General features: G+C 54.0%; 1 protein-coding gene across 3 annotated transcripts in view; it reads left to right on the plus strand.

Moving 5' to 3' along the window:
- Acot7 (acyl-CoA thioesterase 7) overlaps window positions 1-20,600 on the plus strand; it is an 88,434-nt gene extending 67,834 nt beyond the window's left edge. For 2 of the 3 annotated variants that reach the window (XM_051171283.1, XM_051171285.1), the window contains exons 7-9: window positions 2,557-2,673; window positions 10,985-11,169; window positions 20,486-20,600. In XM_051171283.1, the coding sequence (XP_051027240.1) occupies window positions 2,557-2,673; window positions 10,985-11,169; window positions 20,486-20,584 (401 nt within the window). In that variant the 3' untranslated portion in view covers window positions 20,585-20,600. The remainder of the gene's footprint in view (window positions 1-2,556; window positions 2,674-10,984; window positions 11,170-20,485) is intronic. The other variant, XM_051171284.1, reaches the window with a different exon arrangement.
- Window positions 20,601-21,044: the final 444 nt, after the last annotated feature.

Consider the following 21,044-nt stretch of genomic DNA (forward strand, 5'->3'; position numbering starts at 1 on the left):
TAACTTTATTTTTAAACACTCACCCTGCCAACATCACACCTTTTCAAATTAGGTATATAAACCTTCTGTATCAAGTGGTCCCTCTGTGTCTGGTGTCCTCGACTGCTTGTAACTTTCTTCAATCAGGTACAGTTAGAAACGAGCCATGGCCTTTGTAGCATTGAAGGCCGTTGGCAGGAGCTGCACAGCAGAGGCCTTGGCTGGCCAGTGGTGTCACCTGCCAGCACATCGCGGCTTTGCTCCTCACTCTGCACTTTAGAGAAGCCAGCGCATCTGGGAGTACTGAGCGCTGAGCTTTCTAAAGTTCCTGACTTCTGTTGGGTGGATCAGAACCACGTTGATGCTTTGTAGGTTATATCCCAGGGCTTAGGACACAACCACAGGAGAGTCTTGAGCTTAAGGCCACTCAGGGTTACACTGTCTCACAGATAAGCAGGCAGGGGACCAACAAAGTGGCTCAGTGAGGAAAGGCCCTGCTGTGCAAGCCCAGTGACTCGACTTTGATCCTGCCTTCCACTTAAAGGTAGAAGAAGAAAGCCAACTCCACAAAATTGTCCTCTGACACCCTGATGTATGTGTCATGGTGCCATGCAACACATGCACATGATGAAGATGATGGTGATGGAGTTTAAATAAAAATAAGCAAAGCAAATAGGGCTGGGAAGGTGGCTCATTGGGTAAAGGCACTCGTCACCAAAACTAAAGACCAAAGTTCAGTTTCTGCTTTCCACACAGTCAAAGAGAAAACCAGTGCATAGACACACACACACACACACACATATGCACACACGCCTAAATGAATAAAAACTGTAATCGTAAATAGGCAGGCAGGGTGTTGCTGTTGTTTCCATTAGCCTATACCCAGGAAATAGGTTGGTGGATTGTGGGTATAAGAGATCACTTTCAGCTCAAGACCTCAAGACCAGGTTCTCAGCACAAGGGAGATTGGCTTGCCTCAGAGGGACAAAGGGCAGGAATAAGAGACAAAGACAGTAGGTAGAGGACATGGGGAAGTGGAAGGGAACAAGGGAAATGGGTGTTTGTCCTGGGGGACAGAGGACCGCCTCTGGATAGGAGGGGACAGACGTGGCCCTTAGGCAGATGGCGGTTTATAAAGGTACAGGGATAAACCCGTGTTAGGGTGTGTTTAACTTTGATTGGGCATGTTAATTAGGTGGGCCAGAGGGGGGCTTTTGATTGCTGGACTTCAGTACTTAGGAGGAAGTGGCCAAATAAGGGACTGGGCCTTGTTGGCCGGCTTAATGGTGTTTAGCGGGCAGAGGGAGTGGGGAGAAGGCCTGCCAGAACCGGGTTTGCCATGGTGCGCTGGCTAGAGGCCCTTGAGTGGTGCAGTTGTATTCTCAGTGTTTTGAGGACTCTATCTCATCTCCACAGTGGGTCTTACATTCCCACTGTGTGATATTTTTAATGATTCTCTGTGTTAAACAGTTTTACAGTATGGAATTTGCTGTTTGTGGCATCACATTGTTGCTGAAAGATTTTGGTTCTTGGGGCATTTTACATTTCAGAGTTTTGATTAAGAAACATTTAATTCCCTCTAGAAGAGAAGCCCCTCTTGGCCCTGGCGGTCACTCCCATTTCCCCCTGCTCTGCCATCTCTAGGGACCCTTGCGTCTCCTTTTAGAACAAGAGCCTTGCTGTCGCACCCTCGGTGTCTGGCTTGCTTCCCTCTGTGCTGGGTTTCGGGACAGCCACGTTAGTGTGGATGGCTTCAGTGGGTGGGCCGGCCACATCTGCCTGACCTTCATCAACTGGTGGGGGTCTGTGTTGTTTCTTTTCTCTGGCTGTGAGGAATGGGCAGCCATTGAGTTTGCATTTGTGTGTCTGTTTCTCTGGGCATCTCTGTCACTGGGTATGGAGTAGCTGAATTATAGTTTCCTTGTTCAAATTCCAGCTGCTTCCCAAAAATTGCCCCGTCTCGGTCTTCTTCAGAAAAGACTGGTGATGGGGGTGGGTGGGTGGGGCGTACCTTTATTCCCACCACTTGGGAGGCTGAGCCAGTTGGATCTCTTGAATTCCAGGCCAGCCTGGTCTAACAGAGCAAGTTCCAGGACAGCCAGGGCCACACAGAGAGGCCCTGAGACAGGAAACAAAACAAAGCTGGGAGGACTGGTGGTCTCCGCTGCCCTTACCTGTTTATCTAAGCTTGTTGTGATTGGTTTGAAATAGGGTCTTGCTGTGTAGCCCAGGGTGGCCTCTGAGTATATGGGTCACAGGTGTGTGCCACGCATCTAACCAGCTAATGTTTTGACCACTGTCCTCCCAGGGGACATTGTCATGAACTTTCCCTGGCAGAGTGAGGTTTTTGGAGAACCAGAAAGGAGCTGTCACTTTGTCAGTTGTGTAGAATGTCACCTGTAACCATTGTCAAAAGCTCCTAGGAAGTCAGCTTTAAATGAGAGTCACAGCCTACCACATTCCAGCCCACTGCTGGCTGCAGCCCTTGCCAGGATGGGGGGGGGGGGGAAGGGGTGGGGATCTGGAATGTTCCCTCTTATCCGGGTCTCATCAGCCATGCACCCCTTCTTTGTGCAGGTGTCACCATGAAGCTCATGGACGAGGTGGCCGGAATTGTGGCCGCACGCCACTGCAAGACCAACATAGTCACAGCTTCTGTGGATGCCATCAATTTTCACGACAAAATCCGGAAAGGTAAGAGAGGTCTTCCCATGAAAATGAGGGGGAGCAGGTCTTTTGGGGGTCCCTGGTGCCGCTTCATTTTGTGCTTACACCTGGTGTCTGCCACAAGAAGCCATAAGACAGAGCTGTGTGCTTTGCCCCTCACACCCCCCGTGCGGCTGGAGTTTGCTGATCTTACTCTGGGGTGATGGAAGCGTCTGTTCCTCAAGCATTGGCTCATCCTCTTAAGAAAGAGGGTCCTACGATGCTCTCAGTTGAACAGCTGCCACCTAGCCTTGTAGGTAGGTTTCCTTCTTATAGAATAAGAGGTGACCTGTACCAGGATGGACAGTGATGGCAGGACAGTGCTGAGGTGTCTCAGGCGTTCCCTCCTCTGCCAGCCCTGTTCACTGCTTGATTGAGGGCTGCTTGGGAATTTTCACATGATGGAAATCGAATCCTGTGACTGGGCCTCTACAACTTGTGGAGTAAGTTCATTGGTGTCCTCAGCCTTGAGTTGCAGGCAGAAGGCGAGTTCAAAGCTGAGCACTGGCCCTAGGATCCTGTACCATGGGAGCGGCTCACGGGAGCGGCAGTGGGTACAGCCAGGAGCCACGCAGCTTAAGTCCTTTGCTGTCTTGCCCACCTGTTGCTGCGTCCAGAGCCTTGTGGCCCTAGCTGCTCCCCAGCACCTGGCAGGGGGTGCCACATTCTGAGCGGAAACACTCAGAGCTTGGGCAGATGAAGGGCTATGGGTCTTCTCCTCCCTGGGCAGGGGCTCCCTGTCTCCTACAAAGGCAGGAGGAGCAGAAGGCCGTGAGCATGACCACAATGACCTTTCTGGAACCACTTCCGGGAGATTAATCAACTTTATTGGGGAAGAACAAAGGCTATATAGTCCTTGCGGGGGCGGCTTCAAGAATAAGTTTACATGATTAATTGAAATTAGGCACTTTAATGATGCTTGATTTGCATTTGGCAGCACATTCCTATCATAGAATTGTTCTATAGGCACAGGGAGGGGAGAGCTAGCAGGGAGCTGTGTCAAAGGCCACACATCAAATGTGCTTAGGGGCATGTATGCCTAAAGACACTCTCCAGATGGAGTCAGGCAGAGTAGGAGGCCCTGCTGGAGAGAGGGAGGACTGCAACCTTGAGGAGCAAAGTCCTTGTGACATACGCTGCCCCCATGGCCAGGTAGGCTTCCTTGCAGTGGACTTGGGGCTGTCCAGTGTGGACAGGCAGCAGTGACACAGCCCCCAATGCTTCCAAGAACACATCATTTGCCACAAACACAGGCAACAGTTGCCAGTGACAAGTGGGTCTTGTCTGCTTTAGCGTGCTTCCTGGGTCCCAGTGTGTCTGAGTCCTGAGCTTCAGCTTCATGTGTTCCTTTTTCTAGACTTCCTGCCTGGTGAGACGGCTGCTTGGCACCCCATTGCTGACTAGAAACCCAAGCGCACATGGAGAGCAGGCTCCTGTGCTGCAGGCTGGTCCTGCTTGTCCATCCCTAGGTGACCCTGAGCACGAGGAAAGCGGCCCAGGAGGCAGTTCTTCCTGTCAGTAAAGCCTTGAGTCAGAGCCTTAAAGGAACGCAGCGCTGTTCTCAGAGTGAAAGCACCAGGAAAAAGACCCTCAGAGCCCCCCTGAAGCCCCTGCATGGCCAGGAGCTGCTGGGCAGGGCTGTTCACGAGTCAGTGTGTCTATATTAGAAGGTTTCTGCATCCACAGGAGTCAGGCAGCTTTTCCAGGGCCACTCCTGCCACCGAGCATGTGTGGCTGTGAGGACAGAGACTAACTTCTCTGCACCATGGAAACTCCAAAGGTCTTGGACTTCTGGTGGGACACTCTGCTCCACACTGACTTCCTCCAGGGCGTGAGGGAGGCCTGTAGCACAGAACCTCCTGGGCTGGCCTGGTCTCTGTAGCCAAAGAGCTATAATCTTGGTGGTATACATCTTGAATCCCAGCACTCAGGGGTTCAAGGCCAGCCTGGGTTACATAATGAGACCGTGAGGCCCCTTCCCTAGATCCCCGCCCCTCAGTGGTTGCCACAGTCTTTTCTTTGTCCTTGTACTATGTAGCCTTCTGGCCTGGAGACATTTGCTCCTCCCACAGAGCAGCAAGTTTCTGCAAATGATGACGTCTTGTTTGTGGTTTGAAGGAACCGAGGCAGTACTGAAATAGCACCTATGGGTCTGGCCTGCTTCTGTGTCAGTGTCCTCTGGTGTTACACACTGTTGCCTCTAAAGAGATGTCTCCTGTGAGGTCCCAGTGTGTTGTCCTTTTACAGGGGAGCCATCCTGGAGTGTGTCGGGGAAGAGGGTCCCTCTTCAGGTGGCACTGACTGTGTCTTCATCACAGCTGGGGTTGTGCTGTTCCATCTTTGTTGATTCCTCAGTAAAGAGGACTCTGCCACTTCAGACCAATGTGTTCTGCTCTTTCATCAAAGACACAGGTTGGCAAGTCCCTCCTGCCTCTGGGTCTGTGTGATCCCGCCCAAGTGTGTCAGGAGTTATGAGGAGGGAGACGCTGATGAGACTGCAGAGGTCACCTTAAACCCCGAGGCTTTGCTTCCTCTTGAGCTATCGTCCCTGTGACTTTCCTTTGCCTCACGTCTTGGCTCTGGCACAGAGGAGGCCACAAGGGACAATTTTGTCACCTCAGAAAAGGTGTGACATGCATCAGTGTGTGCAGGATGAGGCAGTATCTACAGATCCCAGAGCACCTCGCCTGCAGGATGGGCCTGGCACACATGAGCCCTGTGAAGAGCGGCGTGAGCGTCCTTGGGCTGCTGTGTCGGATGCCCGTAGACTGGGATGCTTAAAGTGAAAGAAATGGTTTCTCTCCTGATTTTGGAGGCTAATGTTTAAATCTAAGATGTCATCAAAGCCCCACACGCGCTGAGAACCCGTCCTGCTGGCTCCTCTGGCTTCCCATATCCTTGGCCATAGACCATCTTTTAGGTCTGTGTCTCAGAAGAACATTTGGCTCTCGCTCAATAGGGTGTCTGTCCCTCAGAAAGTTATGCCAACAGCTTTACGTGATCACAGGACTCTCCCCAGACGGTCAGAAGAGGATGAGTAAGTTTTAGCAGAGCAGGATATGTGCTAAGGCACAGTTAGCTGCACCCAGTTTCCACAGTCAGGCCTTCCATGTGGGCATTTGGGCCACTGGTTGCCCTGGTCTTGCTCTTTCCAGGCTTGGTTTTTCACTCGTGCCAAGAGCAGAGAGGAACACTCCATCCCACTGTGCCCAGCCAGCCTGGTGCACTGAGGCAGGCTGCCACTCACGCACCCTGAAGGTTAGCTTGAGGTAAACTCTCCAGTGAGTTCATGCACACTCTAGGCTGTGTCCAGCCCTGTGTCACTTGCCGGATAAGAAACGAGGAGGGCCGAGGTCCAGCTCCTTTAGGTCTGGTGGCCCGGCAAGAACACTTCAGAATCTCCAAGTCAGTATGTGGAGACTGGAGACAGTGTGAGTCGTGAGCTGTGACAGGCCTGTGCCCACTCTTAGAGGACAGCACACAGCACGGGGGCCTGGAGTGGACAGCATGCCATCACCCAGTATGAACAAGAAACCTCAACCACGTGACATACTGTGTCAGGCTGCTCTCTATTTTCCTCAGTGGAGGCGTTAAGTTCCAACTAGTTTCCTTGAAAAGACGGTTTTTGCAAGTGCTAGCTAGGAAAACCATCAGTGCCGTTTCCTGGTGGGTAGCCAGCCTCCCAGGTGAGGAAGGTGGAAGCAGGGACCCTCCAAGAGGCTGCTGAGGGTCAGCTCGGCATCAGTTTGCTGTTCTGTGCTTTCTGAGGCAGCTCTCTGCCTTGGCTCTCCGGTGCATAAAGCACAGAGCTGGTTGTAAACTTGAGAGTGCTGGCAGGCTGGAGGGCCTGCTGGTACCAGCTTTTTTTTTTTTTTTTTTTTTTTTAGTTTGTTTTCTTTTCTAAATCCCTGGCATATTGCTGTAATGTGGCTGCTGCAGCCTGGTGATGGCGGGGGTGGGGCTGGCGCCGGCTGTGTGGAAGTCAGCCGAGGCAGCTGCCTCATGGGGCATGCTCCTCAGGCAGGCTAGTTGTAGCTTCAGCCACTTGATACATAACCTTGGACTTCAGTGCTGGGCACTGTGCTGAGAGCCTTCCCATCAGCCTCTGCAGCCTGTTATCCCTGCGTTCCAGTCTGGAAACTTGAGCAGGAGAGGTTGAGCTGCCCACAGCCATTGGGGCTCAGGTGTTTCTTGGTGACCCCCGGCAGGACACAACCAGGTATCCTGGGCACAGAACAGCAGCTGCGGGGGGTGGGGGGTGGGGGGCAGACATAACAGTTCTCACAGGTCAAAAGCACCAGCATCTACCTTTGCTTTTCACTTTGGATGCAGGTTCAGTGCAGCTGCTTTTCACATTTGAGTGAGGACTTGTGTCTTCTGAGGCGGTGTGCAGGGCGTGGCTTATCCTTAGAAAGACCCTGCTCTGTTGCCCTCCTCGGCCTTTATGTAAGGTCCTTTTCCCGCTGAGTTCAGAGCGTCCGTCCCGTGCTGAGTCCTCTGCCTTCAGCAGCTCTGTACACTCTGTTCTATTGTCTTTGCTTAAAAACAAAACAAATCCCAGGCAGTGGTGGTGCACGCCTTTAGTCCCAGTAGTGGGAGGCAAAGGTAGTCGGGTGTATGTGAGTTCAAGGCCAGCCTGGTCTACGTAGCAAGCTCCAGGAAGCCAGAGTTATACAGAGAAACCTTGTCTCCAATAACCAAAAATTTAAAAAGTACAAAAAAACAAAAACAGCATCAAAAATCTTTTTCTATAGGTTCATTGTGTATATATATATATATATGTACATGTTCTGTCTGCATGTATGTATGTGCAACGTGTGTATGTGGACTGGAGCTGGAGTTAGAGATGGTCATTAGCCACTATGTGGGTGTGAGGAATTGGATCCCAGCTCTCTGCAAGAGCAGCAAGAACTCTGAACTGCTAAACCATCTCTCCAACCCCTTGTCTTCATCTTTACAGCTGCTGTGCTGCTGTACATGACAATTCAGAATTAATTAAAATGAAAATTAAAGCTAGACATAATGGCTATGCTTATAGTCCCCGTGTGTCTTGATCAGAACAGTGAGGCCATTCCAGAAAGGCTGGGGGTGGGGCTGAGGCTGAAAGATCCAAGTCCAGGGCTGCCCGGGCTGTACGGTGACCCCTGACCTAAAGCAGGGAGACCAGAAAGAAGAAGGGGAAGGGATGAAAAGTGTCACTCATCAGCTGCACCGGCATCTGAAATGCCTGAGCCCTGTGCAGCTGTGGTGCAGTGCAGTGTGGCATGTTTCATTATCTAGAACATTCTGTCCAGCCTTCTCAGCATGCCCGAGCCCTGTAACTTTGAGCATGGGTCGCCCAGGTGCCATATGCTGGCATTAGCTGTGGTACTTACCTGCCAGGCCACCACCCAGGGCTGCAGGAGCTTGTGGACACAGCACTGCTCACACTGCTGCTGGCACTGGGGCTGGCCTGCTCCTCCACTGACTTGAATATGTCCCTACTGCTGTTTCAGAGACTTCTTCCTTGCAGTGCCATCCTCCCACAGTCTGGCTGTTGCGGCATCTTTGCAAACAAGTGTGCTGATACCTAACGGCAACCACGGGGCTCACTGTGAACCCCACTCACCCCATTCCCCTTTCTCTTCCTCCCTGTGCACCTGAACTTTCTGAGTGCTTATGAGATGTGTAGGGTGAGGAGGTGCCCTGCTTCTCCTGGGGAAAGGCAGGTGGGTACGAGGTTGGCAGGTTGCAGGGCAGCCATTTGAAAGATGGCTTTGAGTTGAGGAAGGCAGCATTGGCTAGCAGTGTTTTGATGAAGGTCGGTGCTGTGCTTCTGAGTCACTCAGTTCAGACCTGTTCCAGTGTCCATGCCAGAGTGATGGCTGGGTGGTCTAGGGCCCCTCCGGCCTCTGGGAGCCAGAAGGGTGCTAGGTCCCTGTGGTCACTGCCCATGTTTGAAACCTGTCTACTGCTCCGTGGGTCTACAACCCTGGGGTCTACAGCCCCGTGGTCTACAGCCCCGTGGGTCTACAGCCCCGTGGTCCTACAGCCCTGTGGTCTACAGCCCTGTGGTCTACAGCCCCGTGGTCTACAGCCCTGTGGTCTACAGCCCCGTGGTCTACAGCCCCGTGGTCTATGTGTTTACTCATCACATCCTGGGGCGCATTCCAGCCTGGGAGACATTGGAACATGAGGACTAATTGGAAGGCGTGTGGTGCAGGAATGCTGTTTTTGCCTGTGTCCCTGGAGAAGGGTCACAAAGGGCAAGCCCGGCTGCCATTGTAGGGGAGTGTTTGGGCTTGAGGGAGCCCTCACGGAGTGCGGAAGTGGCGTCAGGACAAGGGCGGCTACAGGTTTAGACCACTTTTTAGGACCTGGTTCCCCCGGCAGGCCTTGACACCGCAGGGCCTCGAGGTGCTCTGTGCATCCCTGTCCCTGGACCCTCATGAGGACTTGGCTTTCAACACGGGTTTCCATTTGATCCTGTTCTCTCAGTGGCCCCAATCAGGTGCCAGACCCATAGTGGATCCCTGCATCTGCTGGAGTCTCCCTGAGGCTTGTGTGTGACAGACATTGTGATGCATCTCTCTTAGGAGCGAAAGGCCCAGATTAGGGGTGCTTACGTTGGGTGGCATCCCTGGCTCTCTTGACCCTGCCATCTGCTTTGTGTCCCTTGGCCCAGTTCTCAGAGCCAGCCATTTCTGACTAAGACGCTAAACTGTGAGCAGTCAGGATTTTGCCGTGGCACATGGTAGGAAATGGGTTTCGTGGTGACAACAGAAGGATGTGTTTCCTTTTGTCCTCTGGAGTTGACAGCGTGTTGGAGAAGCTGGAAGTTGCCCCTCACAGCAGCATCTAGAAGGAGAGCCTTCACACAGTGGCCCTTGTATGAGCTTTGGTCTTCAAGAACTCCTTGCAGTTTCTTCTTCCCTGCTTGCCTTGCGGCCCAGCTCGCAGTCGGCATTTAGGAGAGGGCAGAGGCACTGCAAGGCCTGGGCTGACTAGTTGTGGGTTTCTAAGCCCTGAGCTGATGACAGGCCCAGGGTGTGTTCACCACTGGCAGATGGTTGCACGTAACAGCATTAAGCTGCTACCAGGCCACCTGTCGCTGACCACCTGGCTCCTCCCTTCCCTCCCAGCAATGGCCGTGTGCTGCACGGAAGCGCCCTGGGTAAGTATGAAGGAGAATGTGCAGGGGAACTCTACCTCCTAACAGTAGCCCCGCTGCCGCCATTGTCTCTTTCTCTCTGCTGTCTCACGTGTCCTGCAGGGCTTGTCTGCAAGCTGGGGTGCTAGATGCGTGTTGTAGGTCTCTGCGAGCAGCACTGGGCCCTGCTGAGTAGACCCTGTGACCACATGGGCTGGCCCAGGAGAAGGCTGTGCTAGAGATGGGATAAGGAGCATGCTGATGCTCACACGTCAGTCAGCAGTGGCAGCATCCAGGAGCAGTTTTACCCAAAGTCCCCCATGCACACAGCCAACACAGCTATGGCCACTTGGTGGCCTTTGGCAAGCACGGCTTCTCCTGTGAGACCAGAAACTGCCACGGGTCGAGAGAGAGGGAAAGCCAGGCAATGGAGGGTCTGTACAGAAGGGTGGGTGGTGGCTGAGGACAGACATCAAGACCAGAAGCTAAATCACCATGTGCCCAAGCACCAGTATGGTAGAGTTGAGAGGAGTCGCCCTGGGCATTTACAGTGACTGTGGACTGAGGTCTGACCACATGACACCATGTTGGTGTTGGGAAGAGGTGAGCCTTGGCACACTCCTGACATGACGTCCAACAGCTCAGATGATGAAACTTCAGCCCGTGTTTAAGACCCGGGGGCTGTAGAGCAAGCCTGACTATCGCGTGCTCGTGTCATCCAGTGTAAAGACTGTAAGCCTCTGGAGTAGTCTCCTGTGGTGTTCAGGATACCTCAGCTAGGGCAGCTGCGTGCCCAACAGGAATCATCCTGCCGTAGAGGACAGGGAAGGTGGCAGGTTCCACTATCACCTGAGGCAGGATTGACCAAGCTCACCTGGAGCCTGGCTGGCTGACCGTGTGTCTCTGGGGCTGGACCCAGTGGCTGCCAGAACTCCTAGGGCAGCTGTGAATGTCTGCTCAGGAGAAAGATGACTCACACCGACTAATAATGGCACACACTAAGTTTGTTGTTGTAATGTCCTTGTAGCTGCTGCTGCCTGTGTTGCCTAACCCAGTGTCTTAACTGTCCTCAGTAACACGGGCTTCTCTCTGGCCTGGCCTGCCCACGTGGCGCCCCATGGGTAGAGACCAAACTGGTATCCGCTAATGCATGGTCCATGTACTCTGCAGGCTGTGTCATCACCATCTCTGGACGCATGACCTTCACGAGCAATAAGTCCATGGAGATTGAGGTCCTGGTGGATGCCGACCCTGTGGTGGACAACTCACAAAAGCGCTACCGGGCCGCCAGTGCCTTCTTCACCTATGTGTCCCTGAACCAGGAGGGCAAGCCGCTGCCTGTGCCTCAGCTTGTGGTGAGTGCCCTCAGGAGCACCTAATCGAGGCAGGACCAGGCCTTGGTCACGGGCTGTGCTTGGGTCTACTGACGTCTCCAGGAGGGGTGGGTACCTTGTAAGCTGCAGGCTGTAGGGTGGGCAGACAGGGTGGGACAAACCTCTCAGAGCTCATCATTATTGCCGACAGCACAGTGCTTGGCGCTCCTGGCATTGTGTAAACGTGCTGGAGTGGGGTCTTTTTTTGTTTTTTTTAAGATTTTTTTATTGATTATTATGTATAGAGTGTTCTGCCTGCATGTACACCTCCAGGCCAGAAGAGAGCATCAGATCCCATTGTAGATGGTTGTGAGCCACCATGTGGTTGCTGGGAATTGAACTCAGGACCTCTGGAAGAGCAGTCAATGCTCCTAACCACTGAGCCATCTCTCTAGCCCCTGGAGTGGGTGGGGGGGGGGTCTTAGAAGCACATCAAGCCTGTGTCCTCCAGCTCCTCAGGGGTCCTAGGAGGACTGAAGGGTGGGCTGTGGGCCTTCTCAGTGTGACCTTGGCCTTTTGTGTCACCTAATGAAAAGCAAACTTCCTTTTATGTTATTGGGGGTTTATGAAGAGGGGAAGGGGTAACCACTTAGTGGTGTCATCTGAGGCAGGTACCTTCTGGGCAGGAAGTGAGGAGGCTGGAGAGTGCTGAGCAGCAGCTACAGTTTTAAGTAAGATCCTTCACAAGGAAGGCTTTGACCAGAGGTCTGGGGTGGGAGGCCATGCAAGCACAGGGACATACCGGAGCTTTGGCGAGAGCTGGTTTACAACATAACAAAAAGCCAGAGCTAGGACCAACGTCTCTCTGTGCTGCTGAGCGGGCTGCATCTTGACCAGGCTCAGCCTGTTAATCCTGCCATACCTAGAAGTAGGGAGGGCTGGTGCTGCTTTGGCCGTGGTTACAGCCCCCTGAACGAAACTGAGCCCCTCCCAGCATGTGGTCAGGTGTACCCTGCAGCACCTTATTTTGAGTTCCCAACACTGAGGCCAGGCTGGGCTATGGAAGGGGGTGTCATGTATCCTGTGTGCCCCACTTCAGTTGGATCCAATCCCAAGGGTACAGTCAGGGGACCAGGCCCGTGACTTCCACTAAACCAGTGGAAAGCTGTATCCTAGGCAGTGTAGGAACAGCACTGGCTCAGAGGAGACACCAGGACATGGAGGGCTGCAGAGCGGGGACAGACATCTACCAGGTGGCAAGAATGGTGTCTGTCCCCAAGTTCGGCTCTTGATGATGTCCTGTGGGTCCAAGCTGTCCCTTTGCACTTGTTGAAGATGTTCCTTGGTTCCTCACTGGGGTATGCAAAAGTAGTCTGCCAGGAGGGCGGGGAGACTTTATAGAGACCGATTCTGCTGCACTTGGGCAGCGTGCTTGGGAACCAGCCACGCAAACACAGTGCTGGGCCTCAGTACACACGTGTCCTGCACACAGCTGCACTAGTGTGCGCGCTGCCCCTCCTTCTCCTGCCTGTTCCCCACCCCCACTGCCAGCCATCTTCAAGCTCCTGTCTGTTTTTAGCTCCCTCCCCAGGGCCCTGCTGACAGGGAATGCAGCCTTGTTTGTTTCTGTGGAGGTGTTTCCAGATGTGGGGAGGGCTTGTGTGCCAGGGCTCCTGCAGCTGCTGCCACGTCCACGCTGAAGGTTAGCAGTGGCCAGCCTGTGCAGGAAGCACGGCCCTCACCTTCTGCCACCCAAGCTCCCTGTAGCAGTGCCCTTTGACCTCGGAGTAGGAATAAGCTACAGGCTTCTGACTAGAGCTGTGGATAGTGGCCAGTGGGAAGGCTTCTAGGAGAGCAGCCTCTGATGGTTCAGGACCTGTGGCTCCCTGGGCACCCAGTACTGTGTGCGTGCATGCCAGTGTGTGTTTCCTTTTAGGCCAGGTTAAGGGAAGTGCTTTGAGGAAGGTGAGACCATACAGAGCCAGTGTTGGGCTGAGGACCTCTCTGTCCCTTCTATGTGCAGAACTTGCTCCAGTTAGAATGCCACACCCCAAGATCCCCAAGATCCACTCTGTAACCAGAGAATGCCCAGGGGCGCACATAGCAGATTTGATGTATATGTTCTCAGAAAATCTGGATCCAGCTCCAGAGAGCCAGCTGTCCCATCACTGTCCCAGCCTGTGCTGATACCTCATGCCTGGCTGTGTATACGTAATGAATGGCACACAGGCAGGCAGGGCCAGACGCTGTCTTAGTCAGTAGCCCTCAGGTGATGAAAGCATGTAGCCCAGGTTAAAATGGGGGCAGTGAAGGAATCAGGGCTGTGCCCAACTTCCTTCTCAAAGCGAGGCTTGCTCATAGCCAGAGGAGCTCAACCAAGGATCAGTAAAATGTACTTTTTTTTTTTTTTAATCTTCTCAGCTGTAGAATGCCTTACCCAGTACAGCAGCTCAAATCCCTGGGGCCGTGGTGAGGGCCAGGTTTGCTAAAGCCCTGGTGTTGGCCAGTTTCCCCTGTGATGACAGAATATCCAAGGGAAGCAGATGCTCCTTGAGGAGGTTTATGGCTTTAGATAGATGGCTCAGTGCCTGGGGCCGTGGCCCTGTCACTGCGACCTCTGGCACTGGGGGCATGGGAGAGCAGATGTGCTTCTCTCACAGCAGCTGGAAAGCAGAGAGAGCAAGGGAGGTCTACACGAGGGATCCTTCCATGGGCAAACTCCTGCTGACTATGCCCTCCAAGGTGCGATGGTTTCTGCAGCCATCCTCTACAGGGCGACTGCCTGCTTAGAAAGAGTCTGGCATGATGCCACTGCCATTCCTGGCCACTGGGGAAGATGAACGTGGAGGACTGGGAGAAACGGGCAGTCAGGGTCCTTGGTGATGGCCACGGAAACATGTCCTCATGTGTGGCACATCTAGAGTTAGGAGCTGCCACCTCATCCTGACCAGGAAGGCCAACAGGCAGGTAGGACAGTGACTTCCCAGGACCTCAGTGCCGTCAGGCCAGGGAGGGTACCTCACTGCTTCAAGACCTTGGACCTACCTACTGCCTTTGAATCAGACCTGCTGGCCTGGCGCTGGAGTGCTGGCCTGGGTTCAGGTTCTGAGGCAGGTGCATGCAGTGACTGAGAGCCATCTGCTGTGCTGTGCCTGCCCCGTGCTGGGAATGTGCATCAGCCCAGACCACTAGGGAGCCATCTTGGCATTTGTGTCCATTGCCCTTCCAAGGTGACGACTGGACCTGAGTGGATGCTTAATCCCACGGCTTCTGTGATTTTCCACAAAGGTTGAGAGACAGTTTCTCTCTAGTCTATCTCTCCTGGGCTCAGTATAGATACCCAGAATACTCCAGAATGCAGCGCCACTTCCTGCCCTTGTGACTCATTTTGCCACTTTACCTCCCAGCCTCAGTGGGCGCAAAGGTAACCACACAGTCTACCTCAGGTAGCCAGGAGCTGTGATATGCGACCAGGGACTTGTCAGCCTTCTGCCTGGCCTTGGACAGCTTAAGAGCTTCCTCTGGAACTGTCTGTAGTGTGTCAAGACTGTCTTGGTGATGTGGTCTGGGGCGTGGGTAGAAGGGCCCTTGGCTATGGCTGTCCCTTCTGTCCTAGGGCCTTGGTACCTGACTGGAGCCATTACAAGTCGAGTTGCTGCTTTCTGAAGTCCTTCTGTGATTCAGGAACAACTCACTTGGAATCCCCTCAAGCCTTCAGGAAGTGATAGGGCAAGACTTTCCTGTAGCCGTTAGCTCCTGTCTCTGTGTCCCCCAGTCTGACCCCAGTCACACAGCACAGAGGGGCCAGGGCCCAGCACTGCAGCAGAGACATACATCCTGCCTCAAGGCAGGAGGAAAGAAGACCCTCGTGTAAGGCTCTCCCGGGATAGCAGAGCAGCGGCTCCAGTCTCTGTGTGGACACCTCAGTCCACAGGCCATGTTCAAGCCTAGAGGATTCACCACAGGCCCATTGAGCACTTTTGTGGTTGGGACATTGCCACACTGTCTTTGGCTATCCAAGGCTATGTATCTGCCTCTTTCATTTATTTAGCCAGTGTCGTCCTCAGTAGCCTTTGGCCAAAGCAGGAAGGGCAGCAGCTTGGTGCATCTGCTCTAAGAAGGCGAGGGGACTGCCCAGCCTCAGGAGGGAAGTGATAAGGACAGGACGCAAGGGAAGGCCTGGGCCACCAAGATAGTTATGGTGGCCAGCCTAGGCTCCTGCTTTATCCTGGGGCAGGATACTCTCACACCCAGTCTTTAGCCTGCAGCACATTGTTAGTACTCCTAATTAGATTGTTGTGTGCAAAAGTCCAGAGAGAGAAGTTCTGGGAGCTGGCAGTGGGGGAGGATGTGAGGAGGCCCTCCCACTCTGTGTATGCACACACACTGTAGCAAGCTGAATTCCTAGGCAGTTTCCTGGTGTGCCAGCTACACCCAGCCATGCCTCTGTCATCACTGCGGCCTCTGCCAAGCCTGCTGGAGTTGATTGGCAGGTGGTATCAGTTCTGAGTCTGGACAAAAAAGCCATACGCACCTGTGTAGATTGAGACGTCCTTGTTTTGATGCGTTATTCTTTCGGCTTGACCTGGGTCCGTTCTTGCCTCTACCAGGGCGAGAAGGACCGCAGGGCAAAGCTTGAGATGAGGATACAGTCTGGCTGCGGCCTAGCCAGTGACACTGCCCTTATTATCTTTGTTACTGTGTAGATGTCTAACAGGGACCTCTAAACATGGCTGCAGACACTTAACAAGGCCGTGCCATGGGAGAGGCCCTCACGGGCTGACTCTTCCCTTCAGCACAGCTGACCCCTGCTCTGCCCGCAGCCTCCTGGTGACCTTTATACAGGGCGCTTGTCAGCCATGTGGGAATGATGTACGCCAGGTGTGAGCCCACCCCCGCAGCTGAGAGGAGCCCCTGGTGAGGGTGTCTGACTCCTCAAGGTGGAGTTTCTGCCGGGAGAGCCTAGATGGGCACAGGGAAGAACAGGCCAAGCCAGCTGATCAGGCTGTAGTGGGCATCCTGCCTCCGGGGGCCAGGCCCTGCCCTGCTGTGGTCAGGTTCTCAGGCAGAGCTGGACGAGGCTGTGAGTCCTGTGCCGAGCCTCTCTGTCTGGCCTGGTGGCCTTCCACACACACTGTGCTCCCACACGCCACACTAATCAGAAGAGTTTTGGTAGGTTTTGTGAGTGTCCCGAGACCCCTCGTGCGGAACGCAGGAGAGAGTGCTCTGTGTGGCTTCCTAATTAACACTTGTGTCCCTCAGACTAGCAGGAAGGTGTCTTCTCACCACTGGAAGCCTCCTTTGACCAGACACTCACTAATTAGAAAGAGGACAAGCGATTGATCATGCTGAGAGTAGGACTCCCTGGGCCTCTGTGCTATGCAGATGCGCTCCTGAAGCTCAGGAAGTAGAATGGAGACTGCGTGCGTGGTTTGCAGCACGAGGCTCAGGACGCCTGTGGCTTTCCTCTGGTGGAAGCAGGCCCAGAAGACGGCACTTGGCAGGGCGTGTGGAGGAGGGAGGCCTAGAGCTGCCAGGCATGGGGAAGGGCTCGCACGCACTGCCAAGTGGGGCCCTGAGCATCCAGAAGCCAGTGTAACTTTAACTATGGCTTGGGACATCGCCCTTCGCCTTGTGTTCCTCTGAGTGGACAAGCTGCCCTCAAGGCCCAGCTGATTTAGGTGATCCCAGGCCATTTGACACCCTCCAGCCTCAGGAGTGCACGTGGCCTCAGGTCATTTGTGAGGACAGCAGGATGCCTGTGAACACATGTGATGGACACATATACTAGGCCACACAGGGAGCACTTGCAGTGTCTCACAGAGCTACTTCATGTTGAGGGAGACTCCCAGCCGGTCAGTGGACCCAGACTCATCCCGTGTCACTATCTCCATCCCTCCCACTAGGTAGGTGCCTGCCATTCCCACCACATCCCAAGCTGACCCGGTCCTCTCTATGCTGCCTTTTCCCTTTGGCATGGCATGGGGAACCCACTTGTGGCTGCAGGTGGGTAGCTTAGCCGCCAAGAGCTGTCCATGGCCCTGTGGCCACCAGCTTCTTCCTGACAACAGCCTTCGGTCTCCCATGGAAAAGCTTTTGTCTTCCTCCCTAGCTCCACGAGAAGCGGCACAGCCAGCACCGTATGTGTTTATTTACTTTGCCCACAGAGGGGGTCGGGCTGCAGGAAGTGGCAGCTGTGCCATGGTGAAGGCTGTGTAGAGGGAGCCATCTGTCTCATTTTGTCAGCTCCAGACCCAGCAGGGGCATGGAGGCTCTGTCAGTCACTGGGCAAAAAAGCCCACCAGGCCCTCTGAGCCAGGGGCCTTGTTTCCACACGAGACAGGCCCTGCCTGTTCCCCCAGCTGGCTCCTGGACTGCCTCTGCCCACCATGGGAGAGAAGCCTTTGTCATCTTGGGATGGCAGCGAGGCAGAACGTGACTCCTTGGCCTGCTTGGATTCCCATCCCTGAGTACTGGATACCGATACTGGGTGCTTCCACATTCCCTAGGGAGAAAGTGGAGAGGCCATCCATCAGCTGGCAACTCCTCACAGGCTCCTGCAAAGTCCGTGCTCTCCTGGCCACCCTCCCACACATCACCAGGCAGCATTCATTTTTGGCTGAGGACAGATCCTGCTGATGAAGTCGCTGCAGATATTAAGCACGGGACACACATCAGCAGCTCAAGGCCCAGTGCCAGGCCCTAGCTCTGCCCTCCTCCCTGAGCCGACTGCCACAATTTTCTACACTTTGGCCCGTGCCCTCCTTGGGTCCTACCATCAGTGCCCAAGTGAGACAGATGTCCTGTGCCTGTGCCAGGAGGCCCACATTCTGGAGCTGTTGTGTCTGTGAGGGCATGACAGAACAGCACAGTTTCTGTCACAGCTGGGCATGAGCACCTTGCTTGCCTCCTCTGTCCCTGCCCTGATGACCCCCCCACCTCACACCCCTCCACACACACCATCCCTCCCAAACTTCATTGCCTGGAAGGAATGTATGAAGGTGATGGCCCAGGGTCTGGCTTTTCCTGGTCTCTGGATTGTGGAGGACCTGGCATTGTGTTGACATCCACCTGGGATCTGCTGGCCGTAGATGCCCAATTGCTGCTTACTGCAGCCCATTGTATTGGCTACGGCTATGGATGTTCTGAGTTACTGGTCTGCCTCTGGGCTCTGGGAGCCCTCATGCCTGTGGCTCAGGAGAATGCTGCGTAAGTGAGGAGGAGTTGGACCTGGGGCTAGAAACTCTGTAGGGCGAGGGACTGTGTGGCAGAGAACCCCCATCACTCACCGGCATCTACAACAGCTGCAGAGTTCCCAGCCCGAGATGCCAACGGGACGAGAGTCAGACTGGCCCCGAGTGGCAAGCACTTAGGAACCTCTCTGCCTTCATGTGCATCAGACTTTTCCTGCAGTTAAAACCCAACTGGGAGGAATCTAAGGTCTAGGAAACCAGTGCTGTCTCTCCTCCAGGTACAGATGACCAGAGGGCCCCAAGGAAGGCCCCTGACTGGACCGTGGGGCCCAGATGGCAGACACAGGCAGGCTAGAGCTCAGGAGTGGCCGTTACCTCCACATGTCATGGAACACAGGTGTGACTCCACCAGCTCTGAGCACCTAAGGCCTCTGAGCTGTAGAATGAGGTCTGGAGCCCTCTTTACCCTGAGGACTGAGGGTCACGTGTTGAGATTATGCAGGGTAGAGACGAGAGTGGTAAGGGCCTGCTGTGGAGCCCCTGTGCACACTGGGAATCTGCAAGTACAGCAGCCTCCATAGCAGGCTAGAAGCAGGAAGATGAGAAAAGTAAGCACTGAGAGGTTGCGTAACTGCCCAAAGTGGCAGAGCAACAGAGGGCCTCCACCTAGACAGGCCTGCACTGTAGCTGCCTGCTGGGTCGATACGTAAGGAAATGCAGGAATAAGTAAGGGTGTCTGGTTGTTGTCACTGGGGATCCCAGGCTCCCAAAGCTCAGAAGCTACAGTATCTCAGAACAGCCATAGTCAGACCCCAGAGACAAAATACAGTACCCCCAGGTCTGTGGAGGCCAGCCAAAAGCGCACCCCAGGCAGTTGCTCAGCAGAAAGCAGGTGCTGATAACCAACTGGCCGGCGCTGGGACAAACCAGGGTGGGAAAGCCTCCATCTAACCAGGTTAAGTAAATGGGTTTTACTTTGTGTACGGGTGCTCATGCCCGTTGGCCCTGGCCACCAGAAGAGCCACACTTAGCAAGTGACTTGTTCCGCAGTTTTTATTTGGCACCCTATGTCTTCTGGGAGGAGCATTCTCCCCAGTGGAGGAAACGCTAATCTTTCATATGGCTGGACAGCGGTGGCACACACCTGTAATCCCAGCACTGGGAGGCAGAGGCAGATGGATCTCTGAGTTTGAGACCAACCAGGGCTACACAGAGAAACTCTTGTCTCAAAAATGACAAACAAAAACAAAAAGAAAAACAAAAGATTCTGCTTTTGTGTGTGCACCTAAGACTGCAAACAGTCACTAGAACCCTTCAGGAAGCGTGTCAGTGCCTTTAAACACCTCCTGGCTCCTTGCTGGCACAGCCTGGACACTTTACACCTGGTGACATTTAAAGAGCAATTTGGGGAAGGCTGGAGGAAGGAAATATTTGGTGTGACTTGACATTAAGTCCTCTGGCTGGTGGCTCTTCTTTGCCAATCAATATACCACATGTCTGTAGAGCACGTAGGCCTAAAAATAGCTGCCAAGACTTGGTGGTGTCCTGGATGAAGGGCACCTGCCCCATTTCCGTGGCTTTCAGATACCCTCATAATGTCACAGTGAAATGGCATTCTGGAGAAGAATTAGTTCAGCTTATTACACCCAGCTCCTCGGCCAGGGCAGTACCAGATGGAACTCAAAGGCGACCACCCAATTGCTGCTGCTATGACGTCTTCTCAGGCAGGGGTTCATAGTGAAGCCAGGCCACTCCTTAAAGTGGTCCCATCAGTGCTGTCCCCAGCAAACCTAGCCTGCAGCTAAATCCGTCTGCTCAGTTGGTCCTGCCCACTGATGCTACGGCCCCACCCAAGATGCCACTGTCTGAGGATCTCACAGTCCGGGCAAGATGTTAGGGTCCCCTCCCCACTGAGTGGTACTGTTGCTCCTAATGGAAGGCAGAGGCCTTTCTCAAGGCATTAGCCTTGGTGACAAAAGTTGGGCAGACTTTATAACCCCACAGTCCATCACCAGAGAGATTGTGGGCTTGGGACTCCACACACGTGGAAGGTGTGGCAGACCAGTGCTGGCACCCTGAAGCCCCTTGGCAGAGATCCTTAACACCCTCCAGGGACAGTGCGGCGCTCTCTGGTGTCTCTAACGCCCTTTTTTTATGTGCCACAGCCCGAGACGGAGGATGAGAAGAAGCGCTTCGAAGAAGGCAAAGGCCGTTACCTGCAGATGAAGGCGAAGCGACAGGGCCTCACAGAGCCTCAGCCCTAGGCGCCGCTCTGTCCTGGGTCGGCGCTCTGTGGCAGTAGCCCCATGTGCACTCACTTAGAAGTTACCCCTTGGCCAAATCCCAATTTCCACTGAGAGCTGGTGTCGTGTGAAGTGTTGTGTGGCAGTGTTACCTATGCCCTGTTCCCAAAATCTGTGCACCAAAGCTTTATTTATATGCCTCAATAACTGCTCCCCAGTGTTGTCCCAAAGGCCACCACGGACACCAGAGCACACTGGTCTGTGAAGAAGCCAGCGCTACTAATAAAGCTGCTGTCTGGCTGGACCCATGAAGCCTAAGTGGTCATTTGTCTGAAGTTGGGGGGGGGCGTCTATTTTCTCCTTGGGATCTGCATCCCATGTGCACCCTCAACCTTCCAGTCCTTTGAGCTCACTGCTTTCCTCCCAGGCCCCACCCCTCCTGGTACCACCTCTGAAAACTCCAAGAGGTACCCCTGGGGCC

The sequence above is a fragment of the Acomys russatus genome, chromosome 29 (assembly GCF_903995435.1).
Source record: "Acomys russatus chromosome 29, mAcoRus1.1, whole genome shotgun sequence".
In the NCBI taxonomy this organism is placed as follows: Eukaryota; Metazoa; Chordata; class Mammalia; order Rodentia; family Muridae; genus Acomys; species Acomys russatus.